Source organism: Megalopta genalis, chromosome 3, assembly GCF_051020955.1.
Source record: "Megalopta genalis isolate 19385.01 chromosome 3, iyMegGena1_principal, whole genome shotgun sequence".
Classification (NCBI taxonomy): domain Eukaryota; kingdom Metazoa; phylum Arthropoda; class Insecta; order Hymenoptera; family Halictidae; genus Megalopta; species Megalopta genalis.
Window position 1 is genome coordinate 17,414,976 of NC_135015.1, and position 27,380 is coordinate 17,442,355.

General features: G+C 44.2%; 2 protein-coding genes across 2 annotated transcripts in view; one reads left to right on the forward strand and one right to left on the reverse strand.

Moving 5' to 3' along the window:
• The window catches only part of Tdg (Thymine DNA glycosylase), a 173,342-nt gene that overhangs the window by 54,346 nt on the left and 91,616 nt on the right, over positions 1-27,380 (reverse strand). The window contains exons 3-6 of the mRNA XM_076520237.1: positions 25,280-25,347; positions 18,086-18,306; positions 8,752-9,053; positions 5,112-5,253 (exon numbers count right to left, since the gene is read on the reverse strand). Coding sequence (XP_076376352.1) covers positions 5,112-5,253; positions 8,752-9,053; positions 18,086-18,306; positions 25,280-25,347 — 733 coding nt within the window. The remainder of the gene's footprint in view (positions 1-5,111; positions 5,254-8,751; positions 9,054-18,085; positions 18,307-25,279; positions 25,348-27,380) is intronic.
• The window catches only part of Dnmt3 (DNA methyltransferase 3), a 211,357-nt gene that overhangs the window by 45,297 nt on the left and 138,680 nt on the right, over positions 1-27,380 (forward strand). The gene's annotated exons all lie outside the window — the stretch shown is intronic.

The window sequence follows — 27,380 nt, forward strand, 5'->3', positions numbered from 1 at the left end:
TCGGTAGTAGTAACATAATCGATCAAAACGATCGTTAATAAAACTTAACCGAACCATAAAACTGTATCGAATTCTACTAATTTATTTATTGCAATTAAGAAGCGCCTATAAATTCGTACAGATGAAAAATCGACTCGCATCGACTGCAATAGATTCGAGCCAGAATTGTTTGAAACTAGTGTCCTAATATTTTTCAATCGTCTCGACACTTTTACTCTCTTAAAATTGCACCTTCTCGTCATAAATGCATAAAATCCGTGCGTAAATGCATAAGAAGTCCTAATCAAAACATAACTAACTAACTATTTCTTGCTGTTTTTAAAAGACAGTAAAATCTGACCGCTTCTACCGCTCGGTAGTAGTAACATAACCGATCAAAACGATCGTTAATAAAACTTAACCGAACCATAAAACTGTATCGAATTCTACCAATTCATTTATTGCAATTAAGAAGCGCCCATAAATTCGTACAGATGAAAAATCGACTCGCCAGCGACGACTCGACGCAACGACTCGACAGAAACGGCGACTCCGTTCATCCAAAAAATTATTGATCCACGACGACGACTGCCGCGAATTCGCGCGTATATTTAACTAAAAATGTACCCCCCTCCCCCCCTATAAAAGACTGCAGATTCGATTAATTCGCGTGGAAATCGATTAGCTGGAATTCAAAGCGCGACGGAGACGCTCAAAGAATATTTATCTGAAATTAACAGCCGCTCGCCGTGCAATGTTCCCCCGCGTTCGCGACGATTAGAGAGAGAGAGAGAGAGAGAGAGAGAGAGAACTTCCCCGATCGTAACAATTTCTTCGCAGAAACGTTGTTATTTACCGTGCGCCGCTTGTATTTCCTCGAACGCTTAAATATTGATAGTTTCCTTCCGACAGAGAAGAAAGGAAACGTCACGGGACCGGCTCGTCGTCACACCAGCCGCCAAAGGGTTAAACGGGGAAAGCGACGGCTGAACGGCGGCTGCTCTCGCGAGGAGAACGCGAGGAAAATCCGCTGCTTTCGCGCAACGATCCGCGGCGGGTGTCTCTGTTTAGCTAGAAGCGGAAAAAGGGTAAAACGCAGGAATCAGAGCGGAGCTAGGAGTCGAAAAACAGGCCGCGCTTATCCGGAGCGGATCGTTCGCGCTGATCCGAGTTGTAGAATAATTGGAGTTGCTACGGTTTAAAAAAAAAAAAAAGAACACAGTGATGCAGAGATAGAGCGAGAGGGTGATCGGAAGGGGGTGCGGGATATATGGGATATGGGAGAGCGGGGAGGGTGGCAGTTCTTTGGTCGAAATCGCGTTATATCGTTTGTCGCGTACGGGTGGTTGAGTCCTCTCCCTCCGTACATAAAGTACGTATCGCATTAGCGCGTTAACGCCAATGCGTTAGCCGGTCGGCCGGCGTCGAATGGCGCTACGACCGGGATAAACGAGGATAAAATGATGGGGGTTGGGCGCGCGCGGCGAGGGTAGGCCGTGGAATTGTCGCCGATTGAAAACAACGGGCGTCGACTCGCGTTGCGTCGCGTCGACTCGACTCGAACTCGACCGGGGCTCGGAACAGGCTCGAACGGGACACGGATCCGAGCTCGAACCCGAACGGAAGATCCGATCCGACCCGACCCGACCCGATCCGGCTCGACCCGACCCAACCCGACGCGACCCGGTTCAACGCGGATCGGCGACGCCGCCACCGCCGCGGAGAGAGCGAGTCCGTGTCACGGGAGACGAAAGGGGTGGGTGCTCGAGAGGCGACAGGGACGCGGAGGAAGTCCGGAGGGGTCGGGAAACCGGGGGTTGTCCAGGGCCAGAGGGCCACGGCGAAGAGAGAACGCGCAGCCAGCCCGACAACACCGGTGTCCCGCTGCGTTCGATTACAACGACGCCCGTAATAACCGAATTGCCCACGGCCCGTTAAAGCGTTTACACCGTTTGACGGATGATCGACCACGCTGACTACTCGTTCCGCGTAATATATGAATATGAACCAGCCGCTAACGGACTCTCCCGTCACCGAATCGTAATCCAGGACTCTCTCCTCCGAGATGCGACCCTCGGCGCACCGACCCGACCCCTCCCGCGTCGTTTCGGTGTTGTTCGTTTCCGTTTACGACGATGATCCCGCGTTTTTCTTTTACACCACCCTTTCGGAGCGACGTCGATAACACGATGATCGGACCGCGCGAATTTTCTGCGTTCCTGTGAGAAATGAATAGCTCGAGTATAAAATTTTCCGAGGACGTGAATGCAAGTTAATGATTACGGGATAATTATACGACGGATTTTCGTGCAAAATTAACATTGTCTGCTGTTGTTGCAAGATACGGGAGCTACGTGGACGCGACGATAGTTGTCGATTCTTTGAATAATTTTGCTTAATTTTCTGGACTAGGTTGATAAGCGAATTTTTAAAGCAGAGTCGTTATAAGTTCGACGACTGGACTATGTACAGGGTGCAGAGGAAGTACTGTTCGTACATCTGTATATTTTTATTTGACTGCTTTAGAATCGGGGACATTGGCAACACGATTTTTTCCGCACCCTGTAATTACTTTATCTTTTGGCTAATAAAATCTCGTTTCAATGCCTAAAGAGTTAATATTGTTTGAACGCCAGGTTTACGGAATCCGTCGAAATGACGGGTCTCTAATTTTTTAATTTTCTATCATCCAAATTGTAAAGATACAATTGCGGATTACTAGATATATTTATGAGTTATTTGATACATTTGTGAGTTCCTAGATGCATTTGCGAGTTTTTAGATGCACTTGCGAGTTTTTAGATGCACTTGCGAGTTTTTAGATGCACTTGCGAGTTTTTAGATGCACTTGCGAGTTATCAGATGCATTTGTGAGTGACTTGATACATTTACGAGTTATTAGATACATTTATGTATTATTAGATACATTTATGTATTATCTGATACATTCACGAATTATATTTACGAGTTATATATACATTTATGAGTTCATGCGTGTCAGATACATTTATTAAATATGCGCGTTACCCGCGACAAACATTACAAGAACACTCGTTAGAAATAAGAATAAATGCCTCATTGTCACTTTTACGAACGAATCTAAAACAGCTGCTCTTAGCGTTCGGTAAACCTAGTGCTAAAAGTCCCCCGGACCCGAACGGTTCGTCGGATTTCCTTAAATCTCGAGTTTCGTCCCCGATTAAACGCGTATCGGCTTGCTTTTTTTCCCCCGCCGGCCACGGGCAGGTTTCCCGCGGAAGCATTTCGCGTCGCGTCGGGTCGCGTCGTCTCGAATGTCACCGAGCGTTTTTCCGCGGAAAAATCTGTGGCGGCGATACGGAACCCACGGATACGGTCGGCGAGCACCGCGGCGTGGCGCGGGGCAGGGGCGGGGGCGGCGAGAAGAAAAATCGTGAGCCCGCGGGAAACCGTAACGAATCGACGGGAATATAACAATCCGCATCGATGGGGTGTTCGATGAAACGGCACGACCGGCGGGAACGTGAGCGCGCACGAGTTCGCGCTCGTTACCAACGTCAAGCGTGATAACCGAATTGGGTATGGACCATTAAAGCGATTACGACACCTGACGAACGCGCTACAAACGGCCATTTGTCGTAGTTACGTTCTCCCTACCGTCTCGCTGCCTTCGAGATGGATTTTCCTGCTAACTAGACGCCCGTTATGCCAACGGCTAATCGGATTAATCGTTCCCGCCTCGCTCGCGAAAAACGACGCGACGGAAATCGCGGCCCGCTCCGCGAGAGGAGCCTCTCTCTCACGGAAAATTTACGGCTCGACGGAAGTCGGCTACTGGGAACAGGACGACGACCGCGCTCGACCCTCGGATCGCGGTCCACGATTCGCGGGGCCCTTGCCGACGGACGAATCTTACGCGGACTTAGCCGCTCGCCGCATCGTTTTTCTCCGCGGGTACGACGATTAGAAGCTTTTCTTTCGATCGAAGTAATTTCGAAGAAGGAAGAAGACGATTCACATTTGTCGCGGGGCCACGTTTACTTAAATGTTCGAATGTCGATGACAAGAAGCCCGAATTTGATTCGGTCCGAAAAGAACGTAGGGTGAAGTGGATTAAAAAATATGTTTGAGAGAATTGCTAAAATTTATAAATGATGAGCAATTATAGATGATCCTGAAGCATATTCGAGTTATATTTTTGTCAAAATCTGTTTAATTCTACGCTCGAATGTTTCGAAAATGTTTAAATTTCTGATCTTTCCGCGGGACAGTCATTTTTCGAGGAAATGCCAAATTTGAGGTTACTGTGCTATTCCTGCGCCTATGTAATTTACTGCTACGTCGATGCACACGAAAATGGACAATTTGGGAATCTCGTATCTCAAGGAGATATGATTATTCGAGCCTTGCGTCTCGCTTTTATAGTCGTTGACAAACGGTAACTAAAAAAACTAACCGCAAGGCTCGAATAATCGTATCTCCTTTCCTCGAATTGTCCACTTTTGTGCGCAATCTGAGCGCAAATTAGGGAAAAATTACTATATTAGGTATGTGACCGTCGAATCGTGTCACGTGGCCTCCGAATTGCCTTCGAATCGCGTCAACTGGTCTCCGAATTGCCTTCGAGTCGCGTCAAGTGGCCTCCGAATTGCCTTCGAATCGCGTCACGTTGCCTCCGAATTGCCTTCGAATCGCGTCACGTTGCCTCCGAATTGCCTCCAAATCGTGGCAAAAAAATTAGAAACAGAAAAGTTAAATCATCCTTTTTGTGCGCCATTTTCCGGCGACTGCGGAAAAACGAACCGCTCGAAAAATCGCGAATGACGGACCGCTTAACGCTGAACCTGCCACGGTCAAATGAGACTCCGTTTCCCATTCGACGATTATAAAAAATGATAAGCACATTGTCACGGGTTATCGATCGACGAAACTACATCATTGGAGCAAAACTGCCGTAATAAAAAACTGCGCCGATCTAAATACATAGATCGGATCTCGTCGGTTTCACGAGGCGCTGCACGCGGTCGATTTTATTGCTCGGCGCGCGTTCAGCGTTAAGCATGATTTTCCCATCCGCGTGCAGCGTCGCGAGGCCGAACGAGCGTAAAGATGTGTGTGTGTGTGTGTGTGTGTGGAGCATTGCATGGACTTACGATGATGATGTCGAGGTTGTTGGTCAGGTGGTCGGGTAGAACGCGCTTGCTGACCTCCTCTTCCGGCATGCCGTCGAATCTGTCGTGTTTCTTCCTCTCTTTGTACGTTTTCGCCCGCTTCTTCGCCTCGGCCAGCTCCGCCCTGTATCAAATTACGCCGGAGAGTTAGAGAAACTTGGTCGCGACTTGGCCGGCTCTCCATTATCGCTAGAATGTGGATACCAGAGAGGAAGAGCGAGAAAGAGAGAACGAAAGTGCTAGAGAGAGCGAGACAGAAAGCGCAAGTGCTAGAGGGCGCGAGAGTGAGAGCACAAGTGCTACAGAGCGAGAGAGAGAGAGAGAGAGCGCGAGTGCTAGAGAGCGCGAGAGAGAGCGCGAGTGCTAGAGAGCGCGAGAGAGAGCGCGAGTGCTAGAGGGCGCGAGTATTAGAGGGTGCGAGTGCTATAGAGCGTGAGTGCTGAGGGCGCGAGTGCTAGAGAACGTGAGAGAGAGAGAGAGAGAGAGAGAGAGAGAGAGCGAGTGCTAGAGGGTGCAAGTGCTAAGAGCGCGAGTGCTAGAGAGCTCTTGAAAGAGCGCGTGAGTGCTAGAGAGCGCTTGAGAGAGCGCGCGAGTTCTAGAGAGCGAGAGAAAGAGAGAGAGAGAAAGCGAGAGATCGGTCACCCTGATCGAATCGGATTTGCGAGTGCTCGGACGTTCGGAGCTCACCCTTCAGTCGTTAACCGGCTCGCCGACGCGACAAACTACCCGCTTTGCCCGCTCCGGCCGCGACGGACAACGGTTTCTCATTCGACGGGCAAGTCGGCCGCGCTTCGCAGTTTCGCCCGGATCGAATGACGGCGGCGCGTTCACGGGTCCGTGTACGGATTCGCTCGATCTCGGCCGGGAAAAGCGCCTCGCGGAGGTGATAAGTTGGTTAGCCGAACGGGGACAACGGGGCCATCACACCTGGACTGGCCGGCACCTGGAGTCTCTGCTCTCTCGGCCTCTGGCTCTCCTGCAGTTTCGTGCACTCTCGACTCGTCACGCGATCCGGCGCGACGCGGTCGTTTCAGCCAATAATGAAAATACGCGGGTGCTATCAGAACCGGGAGGGCGCCGCGTGCTCGTAAGAGTTCCCGGGGAGCCCTCCCGCAGCCCGAGAGTTCGACCACCGTGGGAGTTTTCGCCGAGTGCGAATCCCACACTACTTTCGCCCTCTCGGCCCTCCCGCCCCCTCCAAGGGCGCAGGAGTCTTTCACCCACGGATAGCTGACGGACGCGCCGCGCTTTCGCAATCAGTGATAGACACCGCGATCGTTTTGCCCCTGCATGGCACACACAGGGTCGACGTTGCCGCAAGTATTCGGTAACGCCGGCACTGTTTTCGAGCATCGATGAGAAAATAATGTCGATCTTTTTCAAATTGTAGACTCGGAGATCTGCGCAGATGATTGCCGCGTTGGTTCTCTATGTGATCTGGAGAAAAGTATTCGAACACCTTTTTTCTGACGCGATTAATTTGTAGACATTGTATCAATTGTATTTGCAATATTTAGTGATCGTTTGAATGCGAAAGTTTATAGAAAATAATGCTTTTCTAATGTGAATGAAGCAAACAGGTACGAGATACAAATCTCGTTCTTTGTTTAATAATTTTAGTGAGTTTATAATATATTTGTTACTAATTTATTTGTTAATAATATAGTTTAATGATATAATTTAATGCTATAATTTAATAATATATTTAGGAATATTTTTTCTTCCCTCTTTCTTTTTTTTTTTAGTTTTTAGATTTTACATTTTTATCACTTTTTCTTCCGATAACAAATGGTTTAACTCATCGATAGATACAATTATTATCATCATCATCGTTATGAATTATATATAAATAATTTTGAGTTCTTTCAATCTTTCTGTTTTTTCAAATTTAACCGATCCATCAATTCCAACTGATTACGATCTGTGAGAACAATTTCTTAGGCATCGTTCGGTAACGTCTGAAACAAGATTCGAGTGATTTCAAACGGGTAAGATTTTTTCGTAAAAATGTGCTGCGTTTTAAAAGGTGTTCGACTACTTTCGCGAGATACGTATCTTCCGAAGAATGTTAGTCGAATGAATGGAGGCCTTAAGTCGGCGTCGCACAGGTGTCGTTTACCCCCGCGACGTTCCTCGACAGAAGTGAAAGATGCGCCGGGGGCCAGGTTATAATCGAGTCTCGCATCGATCCGCGGACGCGATCGACTGCGCCGCATATTATTATTTAGAATGAACTGTAAGCCGCCGACCGCGAACACTCGTCGCGCTCGCGCGGCGTACCCACCAAAATTAGGCCGTAAATATGCAACCGATTCCGGTCGGTTCGTTAACGCGATTATCGAATTTAACGAGGGACACGGTCGGCACACAGCCCCCCCCCCCTCCACCCTTTCGACCGCCGATTCTTTCCCGCGACAACGAGCTTGCGCAGATTTCTTCCCGGACATCCGCGTTAAACGTCGATCATCGTGAAATGCGAATTTCGAAAAGCGGACTGCGGATTTTCCTGCGGAATACAAATTTTTTTTGTACCGTAGGAATTGATAGTTAGACGAAAATGTGTTCTTTCTTCCGATAATTTCAACCCTTTGCACTCGAGCGGTGATTCGGAGGCGCCATTAAAATTGTTATATCACGTTCCATTTATTTTTTCCATATTATTTTTACATTATCAAAGTTTAGATTCAAAGAATTGCTGAATGCGTGTCCGTTGTTCGAGTCACAAGACTCAATTTCATATGCATAAAATGCATGAAATGCATAAAATGCACTTTGTCGTATAAAATGGAAATACTATAGCTCAGAAGAATTATTTTCAATTTACAGTTCAAATGGCTTCGAGTGCAAAGGTTTAATGCACTGAAAATATTTCTCCGCGTCCTGTATTTCAAATTTTTTAAAATTTCTCTCACTTATTTGTGATTATAAATGCATAAAATCCGCAGTCTATTAATCATGCATGCATCGTGATGATTCTTATCTAGGATGCCATTTTGAAACCGCCCATTAACACTTGAACTACTGGTTTCTGATTTTTTCTTCTACGATTCCTGATATTTCCAGGAGAAATTTTTAGGTACACTTTTTTACTCGAGCATATATTATAATATAAATCATACTAAGTTTTTTCTTGTGGCATTGTTATAAAACAATATACATCGCGTCTAGGGCTCTGCAGTTCTAGTGTTAAACGCCACTCAGCTTAACTACAGTGCTATTAACTTCTCTCTTATCATCTTATAACAATAATTCCATTGTCAGAGAATTCCCGAATGCCTTATTATACTGTTTATCTCCGCTATTTACTTCAACCCCTTACAGAGAAGTCCGTCATAAACCAAAAATAACCATCGAGCCTTCTTAGCACTTTCACATTGACAACTAAATAAACAATTTCAAAAACATCCAGGATTGTGCACAAAGCTTTATGTGAAAAGTACAAATTTTGGATTTTGCATAAATCGATGCGAGTGTCTAGGAAACTGGCGAGAAGCAAAGCCATAGATGACGTGAAAGCAAGCTCCGTTCGATAAGAGCGCAACGATAGAAGATTCTGTGCTGATTTTCATCCGAAAAAAAGAAAAGCAAATGTGTTTGGCAAGTATGAGAGAAGAGCCCTTACTCTTCCGGCGTGAGGATCATCTCGGATTTTTTCTTGCGGCCCCGCTTCTTGGGCTGATGCGGCGCCATTTGGGGATTCACGTTGCCGTTCATCACGCCAAGGTTCATCTGGAGATGCTGCGGCACGGGGAGCTGGCCGGGCGGCGTCGACGTAGGTGTGGCAAGGGCGGATTGCGCCCCAGAAGGGCACGTCATGTTCTCGGGATTGCCGGCAGGGCTGCTGGCCGTCCTCAGTCCGCCCATCGACATGTCCTCGTCGACGAACGAGTACTGGTCCACCGGGGTCTCGCACTTGATCGTCACCTGCGAATACAATTTCGAACATTGTAGAAAAGTTCCAAGTTCCCCAGAAACGGTCGTGTCCCGTTCCCCTGATATCGTTCATGCGAGCCGCCGCAACGTTGACCGCATCCGCGATTACAGATCCTTCGCGGCTGCGATAATTGGGAAATCTTCGTCTTCGGTGACAGTGAACTAGGGATGGACGATTCTTGCGGAAAGATCTTTTTGAAAATCGTTTTGAGAAAAAGTCGACGGAAATACCATTTGTAATAAATTCTCCCTAATTGACGCTCGGATTGTACACGAAAATGGACAATTTGGGGAAAGGAGATACGATTATTCGAGCCTTGCGGCTCGTTTTTATAGAGTTACCGTTTATTAACAAATAAGAGATAATGACAGAAATAAACTAGGATAAATGACAAATAAAAATCCTCGAATATTGATAATTAGCGCAAAAATGGCAATTTGGGAAGAGGAGATACGATTATTCGAGCCTTGCGGCTCGTTTCTATAGTCACCGTTTATTAACAAATAAGGAATAATGACAGAAATAAACTCGGATAAATGACAAATAAAAAGCCTCGAATATTGATAATTAGCACAAAAATGGCAATTTGGGAAGAGGAGATACGATTGTTCGATCCTTGCGGCTCGTTTTTATAGAGTTACCATTTATTAACAAATGAGAAATAATGACAGAAATAAACTAGAATAAATAACAAATAAAAAGCCTCGAATATTGATAATTAGCACAAAAATGGCAATTTCGTAAGAGGAAATACGATTATTCGCGCCTTGCGGCTCGTTTTTATAGAGTTACCGTTTATTAACAAATAAGAGATAATGACAGAAACAAACTAGAGCACATAACAAATAAAAAGCCTCGAATATTGATAATCAGCAGATCGCGGATTTAATTCGTTTCACAATAAAGTCGAGCAGTTGCGATATGAAAACTGTCGATGTATTTCGATCTGTTCGAATCGCTGAAGAAGGAACGAACTTGTTATTTAGTTTCTATTATTTCGGAACGAATGCAGACAATTATTATTTCGCGGTAAAAATCCGCAGTTTAATAATTAGACTGTGGATCTTTTTACACGATAAAAAATTGTCTGTATCAATTGCATAAAAAAACAAAAACAAACAAACAATCCGGCATAAAATCCGATACCGTGTATCGGATAAATCACAATTTCGTTGGATTACTTTAAAAATCAAATATAAATGTTCAAGGTTACAAAACGGTTCGTACTCTACCACGTCCTCTCTACTTTTCCCTTATCCCGCGCAACGGTTCGGCTTCGACGTGAAAATAAATCGCCGCTTCGCGTCTCTGTTTCTACGAAACAGAAAATTCTTCGATTTTTGACGGAACTTCGCCGCTTCGTCGAGTCGCGCGGTGGACCCGCGATGCACTTCGACAAATATAAACACTAGCAGTATTAATTACTGTGTATCTCGGGGGGGGGGGGACGGTGTGCGACCCGTCCGCAGCGTCATCGATCACATGGATTCACCATGAATCGCGAATTGGGTCGCGCGACCGCCGGGGTCTTTTTAGGACGGCGGCGTGTCAGGTGCGAAATTAGCCGAAACGCGCGGAGGACAGGCGAATTAAAGATTTCGATGCTGCCTCGTCGTCGTCGTCGTCCCGTCGGGTGATTTTTTGGCGCGATGCTGCGTCGACGTCGGCCACACGCCGAGCCGCGACGACGCCGCCGACATCTCCGTTTCTCACCGAAGCTGCCGCGCGCGGCTGCCACGGAATTCATTACGAATTCCTGCCGGCTTTTTTTCCTTTTTTTTCTTTTTTTACGTGTCCGTTCGTTCGGAAAATAAAATTTGAAGCGGCACGTAGCGCACGTGCCATCATGAACACGTAGACCGGCGACCGTAAAATGTATATTCCCGTTGGTATACGGCCTGAAAATTGTCGGGATAATAGCGATTGCCGCTTGCATCGAAAATACAGGTCGCGCTTGAACGCGGGGCTGCTCGTCATTTATGCCCCGCGTTTCCCAATTTTGCTTCGTCATCGCGGACTTTTCTTCGGGATTAAGTCAATTTCTCTCCAATTGTCCCGCAGCTTGTAAACGAAGACGGACAATTTCGGGAGGGAAGATACGATCGTTCGAGATTCGCGGTTAGTTTTTACAATCGTCGACGATCGGAAAAACGAGTCGCCAGGCTCCCCAAATCGTCCATTTTTTATTTACAAGTTGATGGACCGTCGGAGAAAATTTATTGTACTTGTGTCATCTGTCTCTCTCTCTCTCTCTCTCTTTTTCTTTGTTTAACAAGGTAAATGTCCCGGCGATCGGACGATAAACGACAGACTTTCCGTCATAAGCCGCTTATCAGACCGCTAAGTGAACTGCGAATCTTTATGGAAAATAACAACTTTTTCGTGTCGATTGCAGGAAATAGAAACCAAGTAGACTCCTTTAATCTCATCTTAACCGGCCGAAAATAATATCCCGGATCGAGTAGCTTCATCGAATCTCGTTTGCCATTTTAAACTGCACAAGCTCGCGCATTTTGTTTGTCGCAAATGCATCAAATATCCTCGGTCTACCAATAATAATTACACATTCACGGTAAGGAGTAAAATTGTTCACGCATTTAACGAAATTGCGAGTTGTCGCGTTTCTCCTTTCGACCGCAGAAACGTCCGCAGTTGCAAGTCAATTAGAACGACGGAGGCATCGGCGACGAATCGATAAAAAAATGACTTTAATATTTCCGTCGGTTCCCTGGACTTCGCAAATTACCGAATGCTGAACGTTGCGGCCGGATACTGTTCCGTTCGAAACAATCTCCGCAACATCGGATTCGTCGGAATGCCAGAAATTTGCGAAAAATGTCTGACATCGCAGCGACGCCGGAGATGTCTGTCAAATCGCGACGGAACGCGCTCGCCGCGTGAAAACGCTTGTTAAAATCGGAGAAGAATTGTTGCGCATGGTTCGATCGGGTTGCCGGCTTTGTTCGCGAGCTCGTCTCATTTGACAAATCGTATCGCGACCGGCGCGATTCCCTTCGAAATAAAACCCTTCCGATTTGTTGCATTGCCGGGGCACAATGCCGGCGCGGCGCGCCACGGCTCGGAGCAATCGCCGACAATTATGTTCAGCGGCGCTATTGAGAATCGATGGAGGCGAGGCTTTACCGTTTGTTTCTTCCACCGGCGAGCCAATGAGTCGCGCGCGATCTTGATCGGGCCAGGAGTAGAAGAAAAAAAATCACGGCGCGTCAACGCGGGTCCCGGCTGTCCGAATCGAAATCGCCGGCGGCGAAACCGACCGAGAAAATTGGACCGCGTCGCGACGCGTTTCTCAAGAATTTTCGTACAGCCCGACGATTTATCGCCGCGCGATCACGATACAGCCGCGCGCGGCGGCATAAATATTTATCGGCGCAATTCGCGGAAGTTGTAAACGGGAACGCGCGATTCTTCGACGCTCGGAACAACCGCATTGATAACACCGCCGCGCGTCCAATAATTACGCTCGCGGAATTCGCCGAGCGCTTCGATTACGCCTGATTCACGACCTTTCCCCCCTCCCCCCGCCGCGCGAAACCGCCCGTGACTCACGTGCGGGCAATAAAGGAAGAACGTAATTAAAGACGATCCTAAAAACTGCATCGCGGCGGCACAATCATGCTCCATTATTTCCCGGCCGAACGATAGAGACGACGCCGATCTCGTACGTACGCCACCGAACGAAAAACTTGCCGCGATGTTACGGGGGCGCGACGATGTTCGGACGTCGTCGACGTTCATCGGTCGTTTTCCGCTTTTTTCCCCTCCGCGGCGAGTTGTGGGCGGTCCGCGGTCCATCTTTATGCAAAATAAAGTGTTTCTTCGTCGATTGCATCAACCAGGAGACGAATAATAATATTCTTTAGTATTCTTAAATATTCTTAAATAATTATATTCTTTGATATTCTTTAATATTATATATATGTTAAATAGAATAATATTCTTTCTTCTAATAATTTTAACAAAGTGGTAATGATTTAACAATTTTCTTACATTTTTTTTGTCTCTTCACTGCTCTGCATTTCGCTCGTCCATTTTTACCATAAACGCATAAAATCCGCGGTCTAGTCGTGAGCGATGTTCCCAGAGAAATAAGTTACGCGAGGAGTGAGGTGGGAATGCGGTGTAATTAGAGCGCGGATTTTATGCATTTATGGCAGAAATGGATACGAGAAATGTAAGAGGGCAGTAAGGGAGAAGATTGAAAGAAACTGCTTGCTAAAATTATTTAAGTGAGTAAAAAATCTGCATCTGGCTCTCCCACGCCTTGCGATTTTTGTATAATTTCTGTATAACTTATAATTTCGAACTACGATCGAAATCGAAGTTCCGAATTATAATGTTCACTCGGTAGACGCGCCACACCGCCACATGGAACACCCGGCGCATGCGTCGCCTGTCCCCACTCCTCGCGTAACTTATTTCCCCGCGAAGCCTGGTTACGAGGTCCATTCCGGCTCTCTTCCTCGGTTCTCGAGACAGAGAACTGAAATAGCTATTTGCCGCGATACTAAGCGCGACCTTCGAGCGAACCGACCAAAGAAAAAAGTGCGTGGGAGAAAGAAAGAAGCTATATTCGCTGTCCGAGTCCGACAGGCGCCGCGCCGCGCTCGATTATGTCTGTCGCTGACCGTGTGTTTGTCGGTCTTATGTTGCCTCGGTCTAAGGCTTATCCGAGAGCAACAGCCCGCGAGAACGGACCGCGATGAAAGATCAGCGAAGTTATAGCAACCTTGCTATTCTCTTTCCGCGAAACACCTTTCGCGAACGCGCTATCGTTCGGTCGGATAACAGTGGTCGTTGCTAATTGCGAAGGTACTTTGCTGCCAGCTTCGAAAAAGTTCTACATATAATAACAACCAGCGAAACTTTTTCAAGTATTATACTGCACAGTCAGTGGGGTATCCTGTTGCCGAACGGATGCTGCAGCGAACAGTTTCTCTCATTAAATCGAAAGGCTGCAACGAACGAATATGCTACAATGAACGCGGCGGAATACAAGTAGAATCGATGACACTTCCCATTTCTCTTCTTTATAGATTTTTGTAAATTTACACCTACGTGCAGTGTGTAAAATTTGAACACAATTTAATGTAATCTAAGTATAATTTAATATAATTATAATAATAATAATAATAATATTATATAATAATAATAATATAATATAATAATAATAATAATATAATATTATATAATAATAATATTTAATATAATTTAATATAATATTTAAATATAATTTAATATAATATTTAATATAATTTAATATAATTTAAATATAATTTAAATATAATATAATATTATTTAATATATTATATATATGCTCTCATATTTTTTTATTTCACACTAAATTTATCTTATTCTGTGTAAAATCGTTATATTCATTAATAACTGTGCTGTACATTTTGCAATAATATTTGGCAATATCTATATCAATATCGGTCAATCTATACTATAACGAACGAGATCCTAGAACAAATTAGTTCCTCACAGGATACCCACCTGTACATTACATTTGTTAAGATCTGAATAAAAAATCGGTTACCACAGCAAGGCTATTCGAATCTGAAGTAACGCGACTACTCGGCTACTCAAATTCCGGGCAGTTTCTTCGCGTGCATTGAGAAGATAACGATGTTTTGAGGAACTATTTTTAGAAATGTGTTTACAAAAGACTCTCTCTAAAAACAAATGTTCCAGTCACGATAGACCGTGTAGAAGCAGAAACGCCGAACTATATTAATACTTTCGACTGTCACGTCGAATGATATACGAGTGGCACAATTTTCTTTTATCAAACTTGAAACTCGGCGGACGTGTTAATAAGCTGATAAAGATTGAGCTGCAAGTTTGATAAAAAAAAAAAAATGAATCGTCAGCGGCGTTAATAACGCAACGCGTCGTGTCCTCTTATATAGGGTGGTTTGTTTCTAACATTGTTATGAGGAAAATATAATTTAGCATTTTCCATAGTTTTTGTTTTATTAGCAAGAGCAAACCTATCGGTTAACTGTGAAAAATGATTTCAAAATGGCTGCCACCTGGCTTGGCAGTGGCCAAGAATCCAGTCCTTAAGAATTTAAAATCAAAGTTTAAGGTTAACTTTAGTTAACATTGTGAAAATCTTGCTTATTTTGTTTATTTTAATTTCCGATTACGTCGATGTAAAGTTAATGCAAAATAGAATATAAGTGAAACATTATCTTTCTCTTATTTATTTAGAGAAAATCTTAAGTGTCCGGAAATAGGCGAACTCACCCTAATTGCTGTAAAAAACGCGATCTTTATTCCGACATCACGAACTGAATTGTTCCGAGTTTGCGTACTTTTCTTGCGTTTCGGCATTGAACGTTCAAAAAAAAAAAGAAAAAATCGTAGAACACGATCGGTGATCTATGAAACCGATTCATACCGATAAACGCGAGGGAAGCGGGAACCGCGTGGCCGGTCAAAGGAGAAAGATCGGCGCGAGGCGAAGAGGGAACAAAGTAAAAGCTGTTCGCGTGGCAACGAGCGAAAGGTCGGCTCTCGATCTCGGGCGTCGACGATAAATCCGAGACGTGTCGACGGTTGGCCGAGGGAATCGTCACGGAGAACGCATCGATTTCTCGTTATCTGCTAAGAGTCACGGATACATCGCGCCGCGGAATCGAGCGACGAATCCTTCCGAGCGACGACGCGAGGAAACGCGCCGCGCCGCTCCGCGCCGCGCTGCTTAAAAGTGTGTATTTTTACCCTCGGCCGATTACTAGCAACGCGTACCGGTTCACCTTGAGGTTCACCGCGACGAACGACGCCGTACGTCGGCGTTCTAAAGCGACGTCATCGAATTTTCGAGAACCGTCCCGGACGTTCGCGTTTCGTCCCGATCGCCGCGGTCGCAGCCGCGGCCGTCGTCGCGGCCTCGACGGGTCTCTTCTCCGTCGTCCTGCGGATCCAGATCCTGCACGCGTCTCGTTTTCTTATGTCATTATCGGCCCGCGGGAAACGGCGTTGCATAAGCGCGACCAAATGCAAATCGACCGCACCGCGCCGCGTTACGAAAGTGCGCTCCGATCGGCTCGGCGCTGATCGCTTGTGCTCGCGCGAGCGAACGAGCGAGCGAGCGCACTTTTATCGCGCAATTTATCGCTCGTTATTCCGATCGGGAATCACCGGATCCAACCGTAACGATCATCGGTCTTAACCGACAAATAATTCCACGGGCTTTAGCCGCCGATATTTGTCCCTCGTGATGTCGCCGATTACCGCCGACGATCGGCCACGCTGCGAGATTGATTCCGACCGCAGCCGGAACTTCCACCGACTCGATCTTTTCCTCGCGGCAAAAATATCGGCGCACGTTCCTGATCTTGTATTGTAATTGCACGATACGGTCGGCCGCTGTTTCGACTCGCGTTTCTTCGCGCGGAGAACGAGACGCGTCGCGACTGCCGGATTTCTATGGGAAATTCTACCTAATCGACGCTCGGATTGTACGCGAAAATGGACGATTTGGGGAAAGGAGATACGATTACTCTTGCTTTTTATTTAAACTTCTTCTTCTTTTACTTATTCTATTATTTTGTACAGTTACCGATTGTCAAAAATACAAAAACGAGCCGCAAGACTTCGAGTACAGTAAATTCTCCCCAATTGTCCTTCAGCTTGCAAACGAGAGCGGACAATTTGGGAAAAATCTTTGCAAGGTTTTTTTTATTTTATTATTTTAGGAAGGAACGATGTTTCTAAATTGGCCATATTTTTGCGCAATCTGAGCGCGAATTTGTGAGCGATTGCTGTATATTTGAAGAAACTGAATTTTACTAGGATCCTCGGAATACGAAAAAGTTGAAATATCAACCGTTATAATTGATTTTAACTGTGCAATTTCAGCTTCATTAATTCAATCATTCCGTGGGAACTGTTCAGGACGATTTTCGGCACTTCGCGTATTAACCCTTTGCACTCGAAAACTGTAAAACTTACACTCTTAACTGTAAATCTAAATTAATTTCTCTGACTCATGGTATTTCCATTTTATACCACAAAGTGCATTTTATGCGCATGAAATTGACTCTTGCGACTCATACGACAGTTAGACTTTTAATAGTATTTTATATCTAGACTTTGATAATGTAAAAATTATCTTGGAACATGATGTAACAATTTTCAGTAGTGCTTCGGGTCACCGCTCGAGTGCAAAGGGTTAAACGTGTTATTCCATTCTGAAGGATGTCCGATCGCGTCCGAAAAATTTGTCCATTTTGATGCGACGAATCACTGTGTATAAACTTGTACGGAGCACAGTAATGTCTCCCTAACTGACGCTCAGATTCTGCAGAAAAATGGACAATTTAGAAAGAGGAGATACGATTATTCGACCCTTTTCATAATCTTGACAATATGTAGCTATAAAAACGAACTGCAACGCTCGAACAATCGTATCCCCTCTTCCCAAATTGTCCATTTTTGTGGACAATCTGAGCTTCGATTAGGGAGACATTACTGTATAGCAGCGAACCGAACGATATAAATGATGCGAATAGACTCCTCGATTAACCGAAGACAGAGACCTCGATTAACCGATTACAGGGACGTTTATCGTCCGAACGAAAAGTAAAAGGCAGTGGAAAAAGGCCAAAGTGGATCTCTAGCATGCGAACCGCTCTGTTATCCGAACTCGTTCCCCGAACGTTCGCATAAACGAGGATCTACGGTATTTGCATTTCGCGATTCTTTCGGCGAAAATTGCAGGTTGCAGCAAGGAATGCGCCGCGCATTCCGAGCGGAAAGAGTTAAATAGGAGAAAGAGAGAGAGAAAGAGAGAGAAAGAGAGAGAGAGAGAGAGAGAGAGAGAGGATAGTGTCGACCGACAACGAGACGGTTGTTCCGTGTCGCAGCGACGTCTCGCGCGTCAAGGAAATTGCATGGCGCGTCGGTCTGTGCCCGGAATAGAGAGCCGCGTGACCTAATCGTTCGGGGTTTCCTCGAGGCAGAAATAGGAAAAATAGAGGGAAAAGCTCACCTGTCCGAGGGTGGAAGCGGTCGAGCCAGGTTGCTGGGGTTGATGCGCTGTCGCCGATATCGGCGTGAGGGGTGTGTGCGGCGTGTGTGGTGTGTGCGGTGTGTGCGGTGTCAGCGGCGTGTGGTACTGCTGACTGCTGTCACCACCGGTGCTCCTCATCTCGAGATCCGGACTTGTCTCGTAACCGTCATCCCTCGCTTCCTGCTTCACCATCACCCCACCTGCGCAGAAAAAGGCATCGGTGTCCTTTCAATCTTCCCGGGCCCGACCGAGCCCCGACGTCCCGCCGCCGACTAACCCGCAGCGATTATTATACGGTATTCCGCGGGGATTTTCTTTTTTCTTTCTTTTTTTTTTCATTCGACCGTCCCGCACCCTTGTCCAAGGATCGCCGTGACTCGCGACACCTGCGATTTTTGAACCTGCTAATAATTCTTCGCGGCCAGGCGATGGCCTGGAGTTCGAAACTTTTACGCGAGCATGGAAATGCTTGTTCAATGTCAATCTTTCTATGTTGTTCGTTAATTAAGCCGGCGAGATAGCGTTTCGTTTACGGAATGTATTGTGGACAGTGATTCGATTCGAAAATATGTAGTGTAAATGGGGTTGTTAGGTATATGAACAATCGACGAATTTACAAAGCTAACGCTAAGAGCACGAAATATGTGTGACGCGTGTCGTTTTGTCAGAATTAGGAGGCTGAATTTACTTTTGACATCTTGCTACTCTTTTTTACTGTAACGTTTACTTGAATTCAGAAGTAAATTTATTATATTAATATATGTTTAAATCAAATATATATATATTTAAATTTTAAAGCAAATGCGGAAGTTATTTGAACCGGTGTGGTAGTGTTAATGAGATTGCATTTTTTCTGATATACGAAGTGAAAGTTAGAAATCATGATACAGAATCAAAAATATAATAAATATATACATTAAAAATCGTGATACAGAATCAAACAATGAAAACCATAATACAAAATTTCCTCGATTATATATATACGAAGGAGAATTAACAGAATAAGATATTTTTGGTTAAATATTCTGATTAAAAGTTAAATTAGTCTGAAAAGCATGATAAGTATGTGCTTTAAAAATTTCAATCGCAAGGAGTCATTTAAACAGCAAAATAAAAAATTCCTCGTTATTCCATTCCTTGCAAATCAATCTCCAAAAGTTGCGCGCAACGATCTGCAGTCTACTAATACGATTTACTGTTTGACTAAAAAACAGTATATCGCAAAAATGATTGTACAACGCGTCGTGGAAGATTCGTTGAATAGTTTTTATTAATAATATTCTGTCTGGATTGTAGAAGTCGAGCTCGAACAGCTATTTTTCAAAGCGTGCTAGTTTCCATTAGGCGAGAAACTCTCGCGATTGTTTAAAGTCGCGACGCCCGCTGCGTTTCGAACTCGATTTTTCAACAGTTCGATAACTAGAAACGCGATAACGGGAAAAATGAAAGAGCGAACGAACCCTGGAAGGTGTATCGTTCGCCGTCGCGCCGCATGTTTCAATTCTCGCCGCTATTTGCAACTCTTGTTTACCGTGCGCTGCTTCGCCATGCATGAACACACGATTCGGTTATCAGGAACGCGATGCACAAAGACGGCCTCCTTTGTTTGAATTGTTCGGCAGAATTTTCATAGGTTCTCCGACTCTGTCGTGGCCCCGGGCAGTGTCAATTTCCAGGGATCGCGGTTTCAGACGCGATCGCAAATGGCGTCCGTAAATGTCCGATGCGCTTTGTTGCACCGAGGACTTCGTTCGCGGACCGAGAAATTCGTGGACCGAACTTCAATTCTTTCCTTTCGGTTTAACGAGGACAGACTTTAATTGAAAATGATCGGTTCAAAATTAATGCGGTAATTCCGTCGACGCGTGTTCGCACAATTTTTTAGCGTCCACGTTGCAAAATTTCGTCGATATTTTGTCGATCGCGACGCTGCGGATCTTCATGGAAAATGTACATTTTTTTTACATCTGCAAACAAGAGTCGCTTAGAAATGTACTTCTTTAATAACTATAGCCAGTAAAAAATAGAGCATCGATATTCTCTAATTTTTTAAATTCTTCTTCTGTTTTACATGACAGCTTTATCATTTGTAAAATCCGCAGTCTTTCGTTTTCGTTCTGATGGTTCTTTTTTTAATAAGTTTATGGATTTGTACACATCGTCAATTCGAAGTTATCAGATTTCCAGTTCCAACAGCAACGCTTTGGAAACTTGTAAAAAAGTGAGAAAATTTCAATGGAAAGTGAAAACTATTTTTATCGAACTTCTTTTAACACGGAATAACTTCTTCGCAATTGAGCCAAGCGATCCAAATGTGGAAGACATTAGTTTACCACACAGTGACTACAAAATTGTTTGCAAAAATTACGTTCAGTTGGAATGACAACGATTTGTACAACTTTTTTATCCGAATGTGAAACGAAAGTTTAGAAAAATGTGTTTTCTAGATCTCGGTGATCTATAATGCATACGGAACATTTCTTCGACAGTTTTGAATATTTTTCGTATCACCCCAATCGATTGAAATTTTTGGAAACACTTTTTTAGCCTTTGTCTGGTAAACTAATCCCTCTAACATCTCAACGAAAATTTAGGTCCCATTGTAAAGGTCGCTTGGCTTGACTGTAAAGAATTTGTGCAGTTTTAAGAGGCGTTCGAACACATCGACGAGCATGTGTAGGTAATTATGAATGCGAGGGCCATTCGAAATATACAGGGTATCCCGAAAATGTGTCGCAATCCGGAAATGGGAGGTTCCTGAGGTCATTTGAAGCAACTTTTTCCTTTACAAAAATGTTCTCCGAGGCTTCGTTTACGAGTTATTAACGAAAAACACTGACCAATAAGAGGCGAGCTCGGCTGGCGCGCGGCGGCCAACGAGTGCGCGGAGCCCAGTTCCGCTCATTGGCTCGGCCGTCTCGCGCCAAATGATCTCGCCTCTGATTGGTCACTGTTTTTCCTTAATAACTCGTAAACAAAGCCGCGGATTGCATTTTCGCTAAGGAAAAAGTTGCTCCAAATGACCTCAGGAATCCCCTACTTTCGGATTGCGAGACATTTTTGGGACACCCTGTATATACCCCGTGGTATTTTGATATAATATCGCGGCTCGTCTGGTCGCGAGGAACGCATCGATCGTTTACGGCCACGCAACGCTTCGGAACGCGTTATTCCTCCGCGAGCTTATCGGCCGAGATATATTTTCGCGGCGTGAGTCAACTTTTTCGCAAGCGTATATCAATGCTGTCCAACGTGGCGGCGACCTGTGCCGATTCTCCTCCCCCGTCCGGCCCCTTATTTCCGGTTACGGAAACCGCGGTCAGCCGAAGTGCTGGCCGTGACAGTCAAACGAAAGAAAATATTATTATTTTCGCGGGAAGTGTTGATATCGGGCTTTTCCTCCCCGGAGGCATTTTTGGAACGGGACTCCGCCGTGTATATCATTCCGGGCCGAATGGAAGCTCTTGCTCTTGCTCGCTCGATTTCTCGCTCGCTCGCTCGCTTCAAATCGCGGCGCGCAATCCGCTCCGTTCTTCGACACGCTCGCGTTATTCTCGCTCCCCTTATCCCGCGCTCCACAGTCATGGGAAACGATCGAGCGATCGCGATCTCGCGACCTGCTTGTCGATTCTTCGCTCGGTCGATCCTTTGAACGCGTTCGCTTCGCTCTTCCGTTGATCGCGAGAAAAGAATACGTCGGTTGTTTCGTCTCTTTTTCGATGATTCACGCAATCATAGGAAGCGATATATGACATTTCCGCGGAGAGATCAATTCGTCCTGCTTTATTCATTCGATTCGGATCGGATCGATCAGACGTCCCTAATAAGTGACGGATTGATTTCTCCCGGTACGAAAATACATTTTTCACCGATAACGTATTCGGCGTGCCGAAGTTGATTAGCAGCCGCGGATCTTCAAGAATTTACGGCTTGCGCGAATATGTAAAATTCAAGGAAACGTGTGTAAATTCGAAAGATGTATTAGCATTTTTTATCGTATTCTTGCAACGAAGAAGTTTGTAGTTATCCCTCCGCTGTCACATTTCATTGAATTCTCGAACGACTGTCGCCAAAATATTGGCAGTCATCTATCGAGACCCAAGAATTTGAGAATATAATTCGAACGTTCCAGAACATCGTTTCCCTTATTAGCACTCTCGATAACTTACTTTCGAGTAGAGTAAATTTTCCAAAATTGCTTGGAAACGAAAATGAACATTTTGGGAGGAGGAGATACAATTATTTGTGCCGCGCGGCTCGTTCTCGTAATTGCCGATTGTCAACGCATTTAACACGTTGAATGCCACGCCGGTTTTACGGAAATTGTCCAATTGGCGCCGCGATGAATTTTCTTTTATGCGACACACATAATGTTGAAATATTATCTGCAATAGATAAGTTACAGTATGTTTGACATGTTAATTGCGACAGGGATCACTGTTTGAATCGACGATGGTAATAATACAAAATCTTAGATATTGACATTTGTTTTAAATTATATATATATTCCTATCAATTTGGGCGCGCCGGTCACCGGTGGCCCCCATGGCGTCACTGCCGAGTTAAGTGCCGGTCACCGGTGACCCCCGTGGCATTCGACGTGTTAAGGAAATCTTAAAAAAGTAGGCAATTATAAAAAGCTAATCGTATCAAATTGTCTCGTCTCAAATTGTTCATTTTTCTTTCCAAGCCGAGGGACAATTTCGAAGAATTCTACCTGCGTTCTGTTCGCTATTAATTTCACACTTTCGCAATTAAAACGTCGATTACTTTGAGCCAGCGTGAAAGCGGAGGATTAAAGACGACAATTTTGGTCTAATTCCGATTTTGATAAAATCGTATACGAAAACGGAAATTCGTAGGAAGATCCTTTGGTCTACCGATTACGATCGAAATTTTCAGAATTCCTCCGCGCCCGAGCGAGGACAGGGCAATTCGCGTTTCCGCGAAGCCAATTGTCCGGCAAACAAATGAGGAAACGCGAGCCTATTTAGAGCAACAAGACGAATCGGACCGTGCCCGCCGAATGAACCTCGTTGTTCCTCCTTCCAACCGGCGGAGAAAACGCCACTGTCGTCGATGGACGCGCTCGACTCGCGATGGTCGACGTTACTGAAACATTTTTTTACGCGTCCATTAACGCCGTGACGCTTGAAATCTTGCTGACGTTTTATTGCGTTATCGTTGACGCTTTCACCGGGCCGGAGCGCGAGTTTCCGTTCGAAAAAAGACGCTTAGACGCCTCGTATCGAGCCCCGCCTCTCGCGTTTCTTTCGAAAATTAAAGTTCACCGACGAACCGAGGCCGAGCCGAATCGAGCTAAACAGACCCGAACCGACCCGAATGCCATAAGTATCGCCATTCGCGCGGGGAGATAAGTGAACGAGATTTTCGCATCGAGCTTCTTTTCCCGCGTATTTTTTTACGGAAATTAACATTTCGTTTACCGGCAGTTTTTTAAATAGTTCTTTCATAGTGGAAGGCCGATAAGAATTTCCTTAATAAATTGATAAAAAGCTGTAATGATCCCTTCCATGAATTCTCTCATTTAGATTAATATAAATATAAATATAATGTATAATATATATAATATAATAATAAATAAATATAAATAATAATAATAAATAAATATATAATAATAATATAATTATATAATAATATAATATATAATAATAAATAAATATAAATAAATTTAAAATAAATATAAATTAAAATATAAATTAAATTAAAATACAAGTATATCAAGTTCTTTTGAAATTATTATTTAAGAGAACATTGTCCATCTTTTCTTGGACACAGTTCACTCATCGAAAAGCCTCTCAATAGGCTTCCGGTAAATAAAGTGTGAAAATTGTTTGCAAATCGAGTCAAACCAATCCGAATGAACCAAAACGCCATAAATATCTTGTTTAACACGGTTAACCCGTTCACAGAGTGTTAGTATAGAGCTCTTCTCCCGTGGTTTCTTCAAAAAATTAATATTCGCGGCAAAATCGATCCAAACCGATCCGAACCGACAAAAAAAGAAAAATTAAAATGAATCGAGCTCGACCAATCCAAATCGAGTCAATCGCATGAAAATCGCGATTAACGCGGGTAAAACGTTTCACGGAGATGTTACGTTACGACGGGTGCTCCTTTGCCGGCGTTTCTTTCGAGGGATAAAAGTTGCTCGGAAACCGCGTCAAACCGACTCGAACGCCATAAATATCGCGATTAACGCAGGAAAACGGGCGCGCGCGCGGCTCGAGGCGATCCGGCGGAATCGCCGGCCGGACGTTAAATTTAATCGGATCGTTCGTCGAATTTCCGTTTATCTTGCCGGCGAATCCTTTTGCGTGAAATTCCATCGAAAAACAGCGGACAGCGGGTTTGAATCTGAAAATGAACGCGGCCGGATAAGCGAGCAGGTTTTTCGCGATGCCAAACGCATAAGTCACGAGCGTCCGGTTGTTGTGTGGAGGTGGAGGGCGAACCAGAGGAGAGGAGAGGAGAGAGATAGATAGTGAGAAAGAGAGAGGGAGAGAGAGAGAAAGAGAGAAGGATAGGGGTGGAACGGTGCGGGACGCGTGCTCGCATTTGCAAGGTACAATATACAAAATTAAAATGATATTTGATTCGTTATACCTTTGTCCGCGTAATCGCGCGATATTGAATTGCCGCGGGTGGGGGCATTTTTTCGCCGAAAGTTTCCTCTGAAATATCGTAGCCGGTATTTTCATACGTCCTCGACGTTTGATAGTTGGAAAATTATTCAGCCAGGACAGAGTCACAGGTGGACAGGGCAGACACGATCGCGGCCGCGGCGAACGGCGCGCGGCCCCGATATGTGCGAGCCCCCGATCTTTCAATGAGAATTCTGCCAATAAATTTAATGCAACGCTAATTCAATAGGCGGAACGAAATTCCCGCCAATTTTTTTTTTCGCCGAGCTAATTAATCAGCGTAGGACTCCCTTTATTGCGAAATTCCATTCCGCCGCCCGCGGAGAAATATAAAACTTGCTCGCGTGCCCCGGCCGGCGGCCCTGTGCTCGGTTTCGCCCCGATCTCGCACCCCGATCTCGCCCCGGTTTCGGCCCCGTCGAGTGCCGGCCGATCGAGATATATCCCCTATTGAATCGCTGCGAGTCGATTAGCGGCGTGTCTCTTGTTTCCTGATCGAGAGGCTTACCTTGGGAACCTCCGCAACTCATCGTCGTCCCATTTGGCCCTCCGTTTTGCACGGGCGACGGGTACGACCTGTAAACAAACAAAACCCGAATTAGTACATTTACGTATGTACGCCTTCTTTGCTCGCATCTTTAACCCGAGAAAGATAACCTACGTCGCAGAGGCGCCTGCGAAGACTGTTGATTTTTGTTAATTTTTCATAGAGGTCTAGTGATTTAAGTTTAAAATTACTTAAAATATAAAAAAATATAATATAAATGCATTTTATTTGTACAATAATGCCAAACCTTTAAAATGACTAGATTAACTTAAATAAATATCCATTGTTAGTATAAAATTGACGCCTTAGAAAAGCATGCGCCTCTGAAGCGTATGGTTATCTTTTACGTACGTTGTCATATGGTTATCTTTCTAGGGTTAACACCGTTCGTTTCATCTTTAACATCTCTAGCACAGCGGTGCGACGACCGCCATTTTGCATCGCACGCGAAGAACGTCGAATGAATTTTCCGGATATCGTTATTTAAAATTGTAACACGTAATTTCGAGAATTTATAGCTTCTCTTTGAGCACATTTTTATCGTATTTTACGAGTGGCCGCGCTGTGTTTAATACGATAAATATAATAAATACAACTATGCAGCGTACGCGGCAACGTTCGACGCTGTTCGCGCGAGAAACCGGTGAGAACGGTGTGATTAAATCCGCGATAATTCACGCCCTAATCCTACGAAATTTATTCTTTAAGGAGTTTATTCTCGGACGCTAAGCCTACTTGTCGATTTTTTACGAAATACCGATCGATATTGTACGATGTTGCGAATGTTGTCAGAATTGAACGGTGACTCGGACATATTTTGATATTTTTCACAGCTACGTTGAAATTCTTGAAAGATGGCAATAATGCGAGAAAGTGCATCGAACTTAATCGGTGCACTCTGTGTAATCGATTCGCAATTTATTTGTTCAGAATTGCAAATTTGTATACTATGTATTCTATGGAGGAAGATGTGTGTCGAAAATCTTGATCACCTAGATAAAAATAAACTGCTTAACTGTCTATAGTTATATTATATTATATTGTATATTATAATATATAATATATTATAACTATAGTTAGTTAAGTAGTTTATGTCGAATATATGTAATATATTGTACTAATATATTATATTATAATAATTATATGTATTAATATATATATATATTATAATATTATATTATATTATATTATATATATATAATATTATATATTATATTATATATATAATATTATTATTATATATAATATTATATATTATATATATTATAATATATATTAATATATATTATATATATTAATACATATAATTATTATAATATAATATATTACTATAATATATTACATATTCGACTATAGATTAGGATTCGCAAAACGCAAGAAGGTTGAGAAAGCAACCGGTGCATGACATATCTTATATTTTGTTTGAATTTTAATTTGTTTCGGTAACATGCCTTAGCATCGCGAAATGTTTGAAGTTCTCCGATCAGCAGTCAAGGTATAAATATTACATTTCTGTATAACCCGGTGAAAGCTAACTTCAAAGCGGACTTCGAAAATGCTGCAGCACAATAAATATATTCGATGTCGGTTTTTATCGCCTCCTTCTGTTCGTCCTCTGCGTAATTCGTCAGAATTTACAACGCGAAATGCTCTCCCGACTCTTCTCTCGTTTCCGTTCATTTCGTCGTCTCGATTCGTGTCAGCTTATCGCGTACATATGCTGCCTTCCACCACATTAACAACACCGTTGTTCGCACTTCCAGCTTCGCTAATTTTAATAATAATCTCGTTCGACTTATTTCACCTCGCTGCAACGTCGTTCTCGATGCAATCGATTCACGATCTTATACGACAGCGGCATGGAAAGTTTTATTTCTGCTTCTATCCAACGCCGCACGAGCCCTAAAATTATATTTAATTTTTTTGCGAAGCACTGTACATTGATTAAATAGACACAAACGCAGGATAAATAGAACTAATTAGGAACTGAAGCTATTAACGATTTAGAACAAGTTTGAGACAAGCTAAGGCGACTTCGAGAAAATGAACTACTCTTTCAGAT